Source organism: Lepidochelys olivacea (assembly GCF_965140295.1).
Source record: "Lepidochelys olivacea isolate rLepOli2 genome assembly, chromosome: 1".
Lineage (NCBI taxonomy): Eukaryota > Metazoa > Chordata > Testudines > Cheloniidae > Lepidochelys > Lepidochelys olivacea.
This window is the reverse complement of record NC_140411.1, coordinates 276,757,951-276,772,516: the sequence shown is the minus strand read 5'-3', so window position 1 is coordinate 276,772,516 and position 14,566 is coordinate 276,757,951. Positions and strand designations below refer to the sequence as shown.

Sequence of the window (14,566 nt, the reverse complement as noted above, 5' to 3'; positions counted from 1 at the left end):
TGGATGCTCCAGTAGTCTGTTTCATTAAAGAGTGGAAATGTAAAAAAATCAACAATGATGCCTTTGGGAAAAGTGGTAGCTTATATGTGTTGTCAGCCTCAAGCCTTAGAATGAAGGTTCAACTCTGAACTTTAACCTATTTGCTAGACTCAGATGCACTGCATTAGGGCCCATAAATACATGCACATATTTCACACAAGACATTTCCCCCATCCCTCCACTTTATGCACTCAGATTGGAGGATCAAATTTGGCCCTTAGTTTTGAAGTGAAAATTTGTTGGGTATTGCAGAATATAGATAATCATGTAATAATTCTGCAATTACACTGTAATTATTGACCATGTAAATGAATGGCAAATACTGTACACTTCTACATAAGCAAGTGATAATTATGTTCTTTTATTTGTCTTCTAAATGAAAGCGTCGTCAAGAGCCTGAAACAGGTAATTAAATTTTTACTTATCTGGTTCTATCAAAATTTGTAAAATTACACATTAATCATGCAGAAACATGAAATTATATCCAGGATACACTGGGAAAATAACAGAGGTTATATAGGTTATTTTATATATGCAAGAGTGAATTCTTCAGTGAAGCCCTTGCGAGTTTGCAGACCAAATTCTCATCTGGTGTAAATCAGTGCCTCTTCACTGACTTCAGCTACACCATTTTATAACAACTGAGGTTCTTGTCCTGGATACATATCTGAATCCAAATTATCCCAACTCAAAATAGCAGTGGTGCAGGCCCACTCATCTGGCTATTCTTCCCCATCCTCAACAGATAACTAACTATCTGGCATCAAAATAACACTTCTCCCTTCCTCCTCCTGAATCCAGTGTCCTGACTTTCCCTATATTGTACTCTAATTCATACCCTTTTATTCTTTGGTGCAGAGATTTTTTTCCCCCTCACTCTGAGCTGTTGCACCACTATGCAGCACTTCTTTGTGCTTCCCTTATTCAAGCATTGCTCACCCAATGGAATTGCATGAGTCATAAAATCAGAGTTCAAGGGCCAGAGAAACATGACTTGAGAGACAGGAAATGAACATAAGGGTTTAATATTTTGCAGTTCCCAAGGGAAGGCAAAAATCGTAGCCAATCTAGGAGAAAGACAATTTTCTGTGGAACTCATGGCCAGGGGATGTTGTGAAGGCCAAAACTATAACTGGATTCAAAAAAGAATTAGATAAGTTCATGGAGGATAGGTCCATCAATAGCGCTTAGCCAAGATGGTCAGGGATGTAACCCCATGCTCTGAGTGTCCCTAGGCCTCTGGCAGCCAGAAACTGGGACTGGATGACTGGGGCTGGTTCACTCGATAATTGCCCTGTTCTGATCATTCCCTCTGAAGCATCTGGCATTAGCCACTGTTGGAAGACAGGATACTGAGCTAGATGGACCATTCATCTGACCCAATATGGCCGTTCTTATGTTCTATGAATTGAGTAGGGAAAGAAGACAAAAGGATAAAATTGGGAAAGTGTTTTTTTCCCCCAAAATACCTGGATGGTGTGCTAAGTTTGAATTAATAAGGGATTTAGCGACAGGTGGGAGCTAAAACAGCACTGAGCATGTACTGTATGGCATTTCTTATGTAAGCCTATCTAAGGAATTCAGGTTTGATTCAGACAGTGAGGCTGAGCTTCAAACCATTGTGGATTATTTTTTAAATAAAATTGTATCCAGCCTTGGTTTTCTTGGGTTTTTTTTTTCCTCAATAGAAAGCAATATCCTTCAAATCTGCACATTACAAGGGATGGGTGCACAATCAAGCATGCAGTGTGGGTGAAATTCACCTCTTTGTGAAGGGCCAGCACAAGGTCTGTGGATCACATAAAGAGAGCTAGGCAAAATTGTTTTCATACTAATTGTCTGTTCAATGGAAAATGTAGTTTTGGTCAATCCGCAGATTTGACATATATGGTTTGAGCAAGTCGCAAAGCAATCAGCAGTAGCTGGTGTTGGTGGCAGCAAATGCAGTGAAGCTGCTGGTGTCTCTTTCCCTCATTTTAACCTTCTAGGAGGGCACTCACCTGGGATGTGGGAAACCCAAGTTTGAATCCCTACTCCAGAGCAGAGCTGAAATGGACTCTTCTGATTCACTGAAAATTCTGGAAATTTTCAGATTTAGTTCAATCCAAACCTAATTCTTCATATTATTATTTTTGGAATTGCCACCTAATTTAAAAATCAATTACTCACCCAGCTCTGCAAAAAAAAAAAACATTTTGATGAAGGGCATATGTGGGAATTAAGTGGCCCAAAGACATTGTGCTGGCCTTCTGCACAGGAAAGAATTTCAATAGGAAAAGACAGGCTAGAAACTGTATTTATAAAAACTGCTGACACAGACAAAATCTCTAATTGCACAAGAACTCATGAAATACATTAGCCTGCCCTCAACATTCAAAGTTCTGAACTGAGAAGTGCATGCAACGTCTAATATCAGTACATGACACACAGAGTACAAAAGATGCTGAGTTGTGTTAATAAATTATTAAAAAGTTAAGATATCTTGTTTGCTGTAAATCTGAGTTTCCATCAGAACGCATGTATCTGAGCTCCACGTTACACTTGAAGCATCCCAAGTATTCTATATAATGTTGAGTGATAAAATATATTGTCAGCCAAGACAGATACCTGCAAACACAAACCCTCTTCATAAAGTCCAGAGTTCACAAGTCTTTAAAAAACAAACAATTTGTGGTGTTCAGGAAATGTTGCTCTCCAAAGTCATATTTACAATCTTATCACCATAGTTTTCTAGTCATTTTGAAAACCAGATGACTGGCAGACACTTGAGGGTGATGGGAGGACCCTAATGAACACCAAAGTATAGGAAAGGAAAAGAACGTAGTTGAAATTCTTTTAGATTTATGCCATCTAAATGTCATCTTTTCATTCATCATTTAAGACTTAAGTCCAGGATCTGAGTGAACTTTGTGTTGCTTAGCTAGCACTGTACATAGTTCCCCTTAAATACATTTAGTCAGGTTTCAGGATAAATTTTCAAACATTCCTAAGTGACTTAGGGGCCAGATCCTCAAAAGTATTAGGCATCTAACTCCCACCAATTTCAATGGTAGTTAGGTCCTAAATATCTGAAGATCTAGTCTCCAGAAGCCTAAGAGCTTGTCTACCACAGGGAATTATTCCAATAAACCTATTCCTAATTAATTATTCCTTATTAACTCCATGTATGGAAGCTCTCATTCTGGACTGAGAAATTCCAAACATGGTATTAAATCAGGAACAATTCTCTTTAAATTCTCATTTACCCTATTCCAGATTAGCTTTTGACTCTAAATCTTGCTGAAAGTCAATGTGACTGAGATTGCTAGAGTATGTCTACACTGCAATTAAACACCCACAGCTGGCCCATGTCAGCTGATTTGTGTTCAAGGGGCTTAGGCTAAGGGGCTGTTTAATTGCGGGGTATATGTTTGGGCTCCAGCCCAAGCCCAAACTTGAATGTCTAAATTACAATTAAACAGCCCCTTAGCTGACATGGGCCAGCCATTGGGTTTTAATTGCAGTGTAGACATAAATCTATGTACCTCAGTCACTTCTGAAAATGGTACTTAAGTGCTTTTGAAAATTTTACCCTTTGTGATCTGTGGTAATGAAATTTAAATATACAATGTAAAAAGTATTTGCTTTTTATATCTGCTCTACAGTATCATAAAACTACATTTTAACCAATTATGTGCCTTATCCTACACCCTGTTACTCCAGTTGAATAAAGCTAGTGTAATGGAGCAGAGAATCAAGTTGTCTGTCTAAGTTGGTCTATCCCTTATGTCCACATTCCTAAAAGATTAGTCAGATGTAGAGATGGACCCAGAGAGATTAGGGGGTTTCAGATCAGGAATTTTGGTTCAGGCCAATCTCCCATCAGAATACTTTTGTCTCAATGAAGCTCAGTCTTACAAAACACTAAGCACTCAGGCCCCAATCCAGCAAAATTCTTTAGCATGTGTGTAACTGGAAGCACATGGGATTATTTACATGCTAAAGTATGTGTGTCAGTTTGAGCACATGTGTAGTCCCTTGTGTTCACAGTTACACACATGCTAAAGTGCTTTGTTGGATTGGGGCCAGAGTGGTCAACACCTTCAGGTCCGAGATGATACGGACATGTCTATACCACAGCCTCGCAGCCTGAATAGACAGATTGCTGTAGTGGGGCTCAAGCTAACACACTAAAAACAGTGGATATCGATGTTTGGGCTGCAGCTGGGGCTCTCAAACCTAGGGGGTCGGGCAGGCTTTAGAGCCTGGGCTGCAACCCGAGCTGCAACATCCACACTACTGTTTTTGGAGAGCTAGCTCAAGCCTTACTAGTACAAGTCTGTCTACCCAGGCTGGGAGGCTCACTTCCAGCTGCAGTGTAGACATACCCTATGATAACAAGAGTATTAAAAGGATAAATATCCCCCAAAGACGGTTATTTTTATATTGCTCTTTGTCATGTTCACGATGGTCTCCAGCTATGTTGACAACAGTATCATGTCTCCTAAAGCCGTTTCAGAGTCCTGACTATGAGTCGAGCTGATTCCAGTGTCAGAGTCCGTATCATTTATGTCTAAATTAGTCACTTTACGAACAAAGTCTGGCATTGCGACACACTTGCTGGTAACCTCGCTGCCTTTGGCTTGCTCTTTGCTAGCTGGACATCTGGATTCAGTTTTGTCTTTGATATGCAGTGAATTAAATTCTTCTGCAAGGAGTTCATATTCTTTTTCCTTCTTTTGCAGCAGCAAGTCCCTGTAGGTAAGCTCTTTCTGAATGCAGCTCAAGTGAGAGTGGATTCTCAAGCCATCTTTCGTACTTTTTTCCAACTCATATGTGACACTTTCTAAATTTGAGGATTCTAGTTGGCCATTTAAAGCCTCTGCCATGCATTTACCATCTCCATTTGTTTCAGTGCATACACATTTTACCTCTTTTTCAATTTCAGCACAGAGCTTTTCAATTAATAGTTTGTGATGTTTCAGTCCTTCTTCCATCTGCAAAATTCCATCACTTTTGCTCAAGTATTCATGCATCTGATGTTGACCATGTGGCACATTTGTTTGTTGCTCAGCATCATTTGGAATGGCCGTTAAATAAGAATCCTGCACATAATTTTCTCCATCATTTTCTACCTGAACTAGGTGGAATTTGGCTTCACATTTTTCAATTTCCATATCCAATTCCTTCATTCGGTTTACTTGCTGATGAATGGTATGATCTTGGGAAATGATCAGATGAATCAATGTCTCCATATTGTCTCGGTCTTGCAGAGTATTGTCCTGTTTAAGTTTGGCCAGTTTCCGGAAAGTCTTTCTAACAATCCTCTTTTGCTTATCCACTGGCAACATCTTCATGTAATTCACTGGGCTGAGCTCCCATTGTCTTCCTATGTTTTGTACTATCTTTGCTTCCGCTGTCCTCCACAATGGAAATGAGAGGAAAGCATCTGACTTCACCAGAACAAAGTGCAAATTGGGTTGCTCTTCTCCCCAGGCCTTCCAAAGTCTCAGCATTTTTGTCAGCGGGGGAAGGACCCGCTCAGAGCCTCTCCATTTTTCTATGATACAATAATCATGAGGTTGTCCAAAAAGAAACCTTTTCTCTCCAAATGTAGCTTCATGTTCCTCTAGTAGAGCTTGGATCACTTCAGCACAGGTTGTGCGCTTTGTCAGTCCGCACACAATCTTCTCCTCCTGGCATACCCAAACCACTATCTCCCTTTCATCAGAAGCCATGTTCTTGTCTGGAGATCTAGAATAAGGAAACATCAAATATGAGTTATGTCAGTGGCATGCAGTGTGTAAATCAAAATGACAATCCATTTATTCTTGATATATACTGCCAAATGGTGGGTAAAATTCCCATACCTTTAACAAAAATATATAAAAATCCTAAAATGTAAATTAAGAGAACACCGGCCTTGCCTGCTTCTCTCTCACTGGACCAAAAGGAAAAAAAAAAACCCACCAACCTACTTGAATTTTAGCCAAACTACAAATCCAAATCTCTTTTTTCAGATACTTATATATTAATTTTAAAACCCTTGATACCTTAATACCTGGCCCACCCTTTCTCTGAACTCCTGGGTGAAATTCACTTAAAGAGCAGAAGTATAGATTCATATAAAGTGCTATTCTAATTGTATTATGCTCCCAGATGAATCAAGGAATACTGGGAATCTCAGAAGAAAGTCTTTTCTCACAAGATAGCAGTATAATTTATAAAATAATACACGTTCAGAAGCTTGGGATAAATGTCCAGATTTTTTTGAATGAATCACTGAATCACCAAGAATCATCTGAACCCTACAGGAGATAAAATAATAAGAAATATTGTGATGCTGAGGCAAATCTGGTATGGTGCAGTTCCTTTGCCCCACATCATCATAGCGTTGCCAACTCTCATTAATTTTATTGAAAGTCTTGGTGATATACAGTGTTTTTTCTTAAAGCCCCAGATCCTGTATTCAAATGATTATGGGAGAATCTCAGTTTTCATTAAAAAAATAAAATAATAAATCTAGCTCTTGTAGTTGCGGAGAAAAGCATCAAAATGTGACCTGAGTGAATGTTAAGGGGTCCAAAACCAATAAGCAAATAAAAAGAACCCCAAGCTTATTTAAAACAGAAAAACCCAACTCCCCCCCCCAATGTTTTAATAAGCAGGATATAACACTAATGAATCCAGATTAGGCTCTAATCCTGCCCCCCAAAAAAGAAAACCCCACCAAAAACCCCACTCATAAATTTTACACCCATTTTGTGATTTTTGAGGGAGTGACTTATGATTTCCAACTGCTTGAGGTCGGTAATACTCTACATCACCAGCAGAGATGTGGCATCTCGGAAGGATTATAGCCATTGATGCAGAGCTGTCATAGAGGCATCTACAGCTCCACTCCTTCCTGCTGCCAGCGCAGGCGATGCAGTGAAGAGGAATGCCCAGAACACGGCTCCATTGAGCAGATGTCCAGGATTAATTTCCTTAAACTGCTTCAGTTTATATCTGAGGAGTGGCCCCAGAGAATGGGAAGAGAGCCCCCATGCAGCCTGGCCATACCCCAGGACCTGGCCCATTGTTTAGCTCTAGACACATCCTCTGAGCACAATACATTACGGTGAATCTCTGTAGATTCAAATGAACGAGCTTTAATCCACTTCCATGTAGAAAGCTTGAAAAATGCAGGGATAATGGAAATGTGGTCGACGTAGAAAGTATTTGATGCTACAATAGTTAGCATCTGAGACTGAGTCACAGTGTTTTTCTAGGCTCATGTGCCATAGCAGGATTAGCGCCTAAGCTGGATTCATTAGTGTTACATCCTGCTTATTAAAACATTCCTGCTGGTTTCATTTTTTAAATTATTACCCTGTTTGGGAGATTAAATGTAATCCAAAAACTTGAATTGTGATTGACTCAGCTCTGTATGGAGGCAAGATTCCTCAAGAGACTGGGGTTAGTAACGGACTACTTATATAACATATAGTAAATATTTTATTACTGTTATATAGTACACGAGAACTCGGTTCAAATGCAGTGTTACTCTTCTCTTAGGACATTCCTGTGTAAAATTCATACTTCGCTAAATAAGTCACAGGTTCTTATTCCAACAGGCCCCGTTTAAAAGGTCAGTGATTTACTGTAATTAATTTAAGCAAATCAGAGTTTCCAACAGATTACTGAAGCACATAGTGGGCAGTAAAAATCCCAGATAGCAAAGATCAAAAAACACAACACAACAGGAAAACATTAGATCAATTGACATTACTGCTGAATGTGTCACAAGCCACAAAGTCAATATCTGTCATATTTTAGTAAATTTACACAGCACAGGATATCATAAAAAATGTTTTTACTTGTTGACAGATTAGTAGTTAAATGACACTAACAGGAATAGACTATTGCAATAGAGTTCAGCTACAATAATCAACAAACAATGTTTGCTTTAAGCTACGGTATGCACAAAGTAAAATGCAGAATGGAATATCGAGTTACTGTAGAAGCTAAGAGTCAAGTAAAGGTTATACAAATGAATATAATCGTTATCAAATGTACCTGATAGTTGCTCAAATAACTATACCAGCTGCTAATAAAGAAATAAGTGAAAGAGAAATCATATGTAATTTATCAGTCTATGATATTCAAAGTGGAAAAAAGCTGATAGACAAACAAAAATGAAATAAGTGCAAACACATATAGGTGTAAGAAACAATATACTGGTATCTGGCTGAGGTAATTACTTTACAGGATCTGCCTCTGTTTCTTATAACACCACATCAGGTATCAGTATTGCACAGTAGAGCATCACCTTCCTCATTTAGTTGCACTTATAGAATCATAGAAACATAGGGCTGGAAGGGACCTCAAGAGGTGATGTAGTTCATCCAACTGCTCTGAGGCAGGACTAAATAAACCTAAACCACATCTTACAGATGTTTATCTAATCTGTTCTTAAACACCTCCAGTGATAGCGATTCACAATCTCCCTCAGAAGCCTATTACAGAGCTTAACTATCCTTAGAGCTAGAAATTTTTTCCTAATATCTAACCTGCATGTCCTTCTTCTCCATGTCCATTGGAGGTAGGACAACATGTGATCACAGTCGTCTCTGTAACATCCAATAACATATTTGGAGACTTACCAGGTTCCCCCTCAGTCTTCTTTTCTCAACACAAAACATGCCCACTTCTTTCAACCTTTTCTCAGAAGTCAGGTTTTCTAAACCTTTTATCCTTTTGCTTGCTCTCCTCTGGACTCTCTCCAGCTGTCCCCCCTCCCTTTTTTTTTTTTTTTTAAATTAAGTGTAACACCCAAAACTGGACATAGTACTCTGGCCGACACCTCGCCAGTGCTGAGTAGAGACACACAATGGTCCTATGAATACATCCCAGCAGAATATTAGCCTTTTTGCAACTGTGTCATATTGTTGGCTCATATTCAGTTTGTGATCCACTGTAACTCCCAGTACTTCTGGGAATACTTTCTGCAGTACTACTGCCTCATCTGTTATTCCCCAGTTTGTTATAATAGTTCTTGCTTCTTTCGCCATTCTCCTTAGACTTTTATGTAAACTCTTTGGGACAGGTATTCTTTTCATTCTTAATTTTGTTACAGTAAAATGTTATCTTTGTCCTCTCTGGTACACTGGCAGTATATACCAGATTATATAAACTAAGTAAATGCTCCTCTTCTTCTCCTCCTTCTCCCTACCTCCAATTACTTTAAAGACTACCTAGAAAGTCTTGGCAGGTGTGAACCTATGAGGTTAGCAAAACTTCAAGTAACCTTAAAATGTCTGTAAATACAATGTACCAATAGACACTTAAAACTATACCCTGCCATCAGTTTTTACACAGAACTCCTACTGGCTTCAGCAGAAGATCAACAAGCAGACTGATGGAAAGACACTGCTAACTTGAGAAAATCCCAATAGAACCCCAAAAGGCAACATAGAAAACTGTGACTAGCTATTCTGCCTGCAAAAATAAAACATTGAGAATGTAAAATAAGGTCTCCTTGGATTATATATAATTTCCATTCGGTTTTTCAAGTATCCCATCCAGTCATGTTTAACTGTAAGCTCTCTGGGCCTGTGACTGTCAGCTTGTTCTGCTTATACAGTGCCTAGCATAGTGGGGTCCTAGTCCATGACTGAGGTGCCTATGTGCTACTGCAATACAAATACATACATCAAACAGCCACAGTAATAATAATAGTACCACCTTTTAAATAAAAGTGGGGGAGGAGGAAGAGACAGAAGAAAAATTCATAGGCTTGGATACAATTCTTGCATCAGAACTATACTGTAGATTGCTGAATGGTTTAATATGATGGGTTTAGTTACAATGTGCATTTGTATCATTTGTTTTTCATTAGATTCACTATATTATTACTGCTTTCAAGTTTTAATCAAAGATGAATTCATGAGTCACATCTCACCTTGCAGTATTATACAAATATTTTATTTATATATGCAGATATTTATACACACACACAAATCGCTTTTTTGTGGCTATTTTTGTTTTCAGTAGAGTGTGCTGATACAGTCTAGCACATCATATTGGTCTTTCAGGAAAAAAATTATAACACTCTTTAATTGTAATTAATCCAATTAATACCAGACAAGACTGCTATGAACCTGGCTTCTTCTGGTCAGTCCCAGCATAACGTAATTATTAAAGAGGCCCAGTCATTTTAATATCAAAAAAGTATTTAATATTAGGAATGGCCTCTCATTACATCATGCTTTGCTTCACAAGTAGGTTTCTTTCCACTGAACATTTAGGGAGAGATTCTGTTTTATATTTTTTCAGACTCTTTGGGCCACTCAGGAAGCTCCAGGGGGCCAGAATCTGGCAATAGCTGGTCATCAGAAAATTCCCCTAATGGAGGGGAACTACCAACTGCAGACAGCCCTACCACCAGTGTCAGCTACCATGAAATTGCCCTTGCAGAGGAGAAAATTTTCCAATTTGGGATGAAAACAAAATGTCAAAATCTTAATTATTTTTGTAGAATGGAAATTCCATTTGTTGGCCAGCACTAGAAAATAGGTATGGAGCTACAAGACCACATCAGAGACCATCAGGAAAAGCAGATCAACAAACATTTTAGCATTGATTCTGCTTTAATTTGATCTTCAGGGGTTTGCAAAGAGACAATCTTATGGTGCCCTATGCTGAAGTCCTCATTCGAGTGAAATTCCCACTGAACTCAATTCAATAGGATTTTTGCCAGCATAAGACTTAAATGATACGACTATAATGGATGGATGTCGTATGGGAACCCAGGTCCAACTCTCCCCTACATTGGAGACCAATTGGATTTCTGGTTCTTTGGGGAAGTTCAGATCTGAAGTTCACAGCTCTGAATCAGATCCCTGAACATGAATATTTCTAAATCTCTGGAAGGGTTTGATCTGTATCTGAATTTTGCAGCTTAGTATTACTGCAAAAAGAAAGAGAAAAAGTTTCCGGTTTTGCCTTAGTAACTTCTTTCACTGTACACTGCACCGGGGTGATGGAAGGTCCCCAAAAGTGTGTGTGTAGGGGGGGAATGGTGGGCAGCTGAACTGTGGCCCCACCCCGTTGTGCCAACCCTTCCCCCGCACCCGAGGCCCTGCCCTTGCACTACCCATTGCCCACAAGGCCCCGCCTTCATACTGTCCATACCCCCCAGGCCCTACACTCATGCTGCCCCTTTTCCCCAAGTCGCCACCCCCATGCCACCTCTTCCCCCCAAAACCCCACCTCCCGCTCGCTCCTCTCCACTCCCTCCCTCATTGCTCACATTTACGGCTGGTAAAAAGTGGAGGGGCCATAGCCCCCCCATTCCAGCGTCCCCGATGCTGCAATGTACGGTTACTATTATTGTTAGACTTGTTTTTCTACAACTGTATTATTGAATAATTTCTTTGTATGTGTGTTGTCCTGAGGTTGGTTTGTTTGAACTTCTGTATCTTCCTGGTTAAGTCTTATTTGAATCTTAAAGAGCAAACACTAGAAATTCCTGCAGCGACTGTCCAGATAGTAAACCTAACACAGAATGAATCTCTTAAAGGTCAAATTTGCTTTTTTCAAACCATCCTCATTCAATCTGGCTACATATTCAAGTTTAAATCCAGCTCTTGGACATTTGCTCTAAAGCACTTTGAGCCAAAACTTGTGCCAGGGTGCAGCCTGCCTGGATTATGTGCTGGGGGATGTCCTATGGCACAAGGGAGAAACGTTTTGTCCCCCACATCCAGGCTGTGAAACAGTAACTGGAATTACTCTGTTACCCCTCAGGCTCCAGGAGGCTGTACTCACCCCACTGCCCAACTCCATAGAAAAAAGTTGCTGAATCTACATAACCCCAGAAACACTGGCCTCACCCCCACTCCTCTCCAGCCAATTTTATGTCCACCAGGGCACACTTCACCTCTGTGGGGTACAAGGGGTGTAGACTCTGCACATGGAGTGCCAGAATCCTGCCCCTTCTTCCCTCCTGCATCACATTGCAGTCAGGGCGCTTAATGGCCACACAGATGGAGTGGGGCAGGATTTTACCATTATCATTTATGAACACCACAGCGGACCTCAAAGGATTGTCAGGCTCATCCTGATCAGAGTAATCCTTATAATGCAATAAGTCTCTGGAAGAAAAAGGAAGACTACCCAGGTACTTTTCAACAGTAGCTCTCGGAGCGCTTTACAAAGGAGGTCAGCATCATTATCCTCATTTCACAGATGGGAAACTGATGCACAGAGAAGCTAAGTGACTTGGCAAAGGCCACCCAGGAAGTCTGTGGCAGAGCAGCAAACCCAAGACTAGTGCTCTAACCGCGGGACCATCCTTCCTCTCCTGGACACAACAGACCTCAAGCCAGTTTGAAAGCAAATGAGAAACAGTCATAAATTAGTTCAAAAATACATAACAGAGACTTACCCTGACCAATTGCTTTTATCTTCAATTGATATGGTTATATAAGTAGAGTGCCACCATTGCATAAGTTTAAGATATGTTATTGAAAACAAAAGAAAGCATTCGGTACATGGCAAGCGCTGTAATATTTTGTTAAGAGAAGGCTTTTAAAATTTAAATATTTCAGGAACATTATAATAAAGAGTTAAAAGAGAGCCTATTTTAGCTAGCTGTATGTAACATACAATAATGATCTGAAATGATAGCAAACAGCTTTAATGCAAGAATGAAACTTAAAAGTCTTGTCTGTTAATATTCTTCCGAAATATCTGGTCACCCTATCACCAATGTAACTGTAAAATACAATGGCCTGAGTATGGGAATGTAAGTAAACTATATTGTTAATGAACAGATAAAACATTACGACCACAAAAGTCTTGTCTTTGGCTGATGGACAAATGTGTTCTAGAGAGGGGGAAATGCATATGGTAAACATGTCCATCACAGAATTCTACCTGACTGGATGTCCAACATTAATAAAGGTAACAGTGGCAAACCATGAACCTGATCCTTCTATCCTCCTTTTCTCGCCTACCCCAGCACAGTATGGATAAGGGTGGCTGAATTAGGTCCCATATTTTCAGTGAAACAAACAAAAGGAAACAGAAGTCGCTTACGAAAACAAACTATGAGCCAAAAAAAAAAAAAGAAAAGAAAAGAAAAAAGAAATCCACAGTCAAATGGAACTAAAAATGGGATTCTTTATAAGTGCAGGGCATGCTTTGATAGATAGATGGGTGGCAGAGGTTACACTAGGGAAAATGCAAACCACAGAAATTGTAAGGCTAAAAGGTATACATATTCGGAGGCATCAGACTGATAAGAACAAACAGGTAATAGTTATTGTAAAAGGCAGTGGCAGATTTAGAGTGAGTGGGACCTTGTGTACAAGTTCATTTTTGCCCCCCCCAGGCTCTGGGAGGGAGTTTGGGTGCTCGGTGCGGGCTCTGGGCTGGGGATTGAGGTGTGGGAGGGGGTGAGGGGTGCAGGCTCTGGGAGGAAGTTTGGGTGTGGGCTTTGGGCTGGGGCAGCGGTTGGGGTGTGGTAGGCATCTGGGGGGCAGTGCTTACCTTGTGTGGCACAGATCCCAAAGCGACCAGCACACCCCTCTCACAGTGGCTCCTACGTGGGAGGGTCAGGGGGGTCCTCTGCGTGCTGCTTCCGCAGCTCCCATTGGCCGCAGTTCTCAGCCAATGGGAACTGCGGAGTCAGCGCTCGGGGCAGGGGCAATGCGCCGAGACATACATCCCCAGGGGCCACAGAGATATGTCGGCTGCTTCCAGGAGTGGTGCGGCATGGAGGCAGCGTGAGCGGGGAGCTGCCTTTGCCCTGCTGCTGGCATGTCTCTGCGCACCCTTTGGGGAGAGGGGGGAAGCGGGTCTCCATGTGCTGCCTGGGGTGGGGGTGGAGCCGCCTCCCCCCTGCCGGGGCACACAGAGACATGCCAGCAGCCAGCCGCTTCCAGGAGCAGCGTGGGGCCACTGGCCATGGAATGCAGGCAGCCTGCCTGCCTGAGCCCTGCTGCGCCACCAGACGGGACTCAGAAGCAGATTGTCAGATGAGTTTTGTCCTGCATTTTGGGGTCCCCGCTGTCATTGCGGGCCCCGTGCCACCGCACTCTTTGTTTCATGGTAAATCCGCCTCTGGCAAGAGGAACTCTCCACTCTAGAAATACTTTTGGAAGACTCTCACTGAAAGACTCACTGAAAAGTGAGAGTGAGAGTGTAATGATGACACAGCAATTGCATGGTTGTCAGCACTTCAATGGTGGCTATTACTTTACAAATCTCCATTGCTAATTCTTCACCTCTTTATCTGCCTTGACTGTGAAATGATTTACAGTATGCTTTCCACCACCCTCAGGGTACACACTCTCTATAACTTGTATCCACACCTTAAATCTGCCTGTCTGTCAGACAAAACAACAAGGTGGGTGAGATTATATCTTTTATTGCACCAACTTCTGTTGGTGAGAGAACCAAGTATTCAAACTGCACAGACCTACACTGCATCAACTATCCTGTCAGACAAAGCATCATTGTCCATTATATATTGAAAGGCTTCTGGCTACCAGTCCAAAAA

The 14,566-nt window shown here is 41.0% G+C and overlaps 1 protein-coding gene across 5 annotated transcripts in view; it reads right to left on the bottom strand.

The window, feature by feature from the left end:
- Nucleotides 1-403: 403 nt before the first annotated feature.
- RASSF9 (Ras association domain family member 9) overlaps nt 404-14,566 on the bottom strand; it is a 34,250-nt gene continuing 20,087 nt past the window's right edge. For all 5 annotated transcript variants that reach the window (XM_084624699.1, XM_084624702.1, XM_084624700.1 and 2 more), the window contains exon 2: nt 404-5,772. In XM_084624699.1, the coding sequence (XP_084480825.1) occupies nt 4,497-5,772 (1,276 nt within the window). In that variant the 3' untranslated portion in view covers nt 404-4,496. The remainder of the gene's footprint in view (nt 5,773-14,566) is intronic.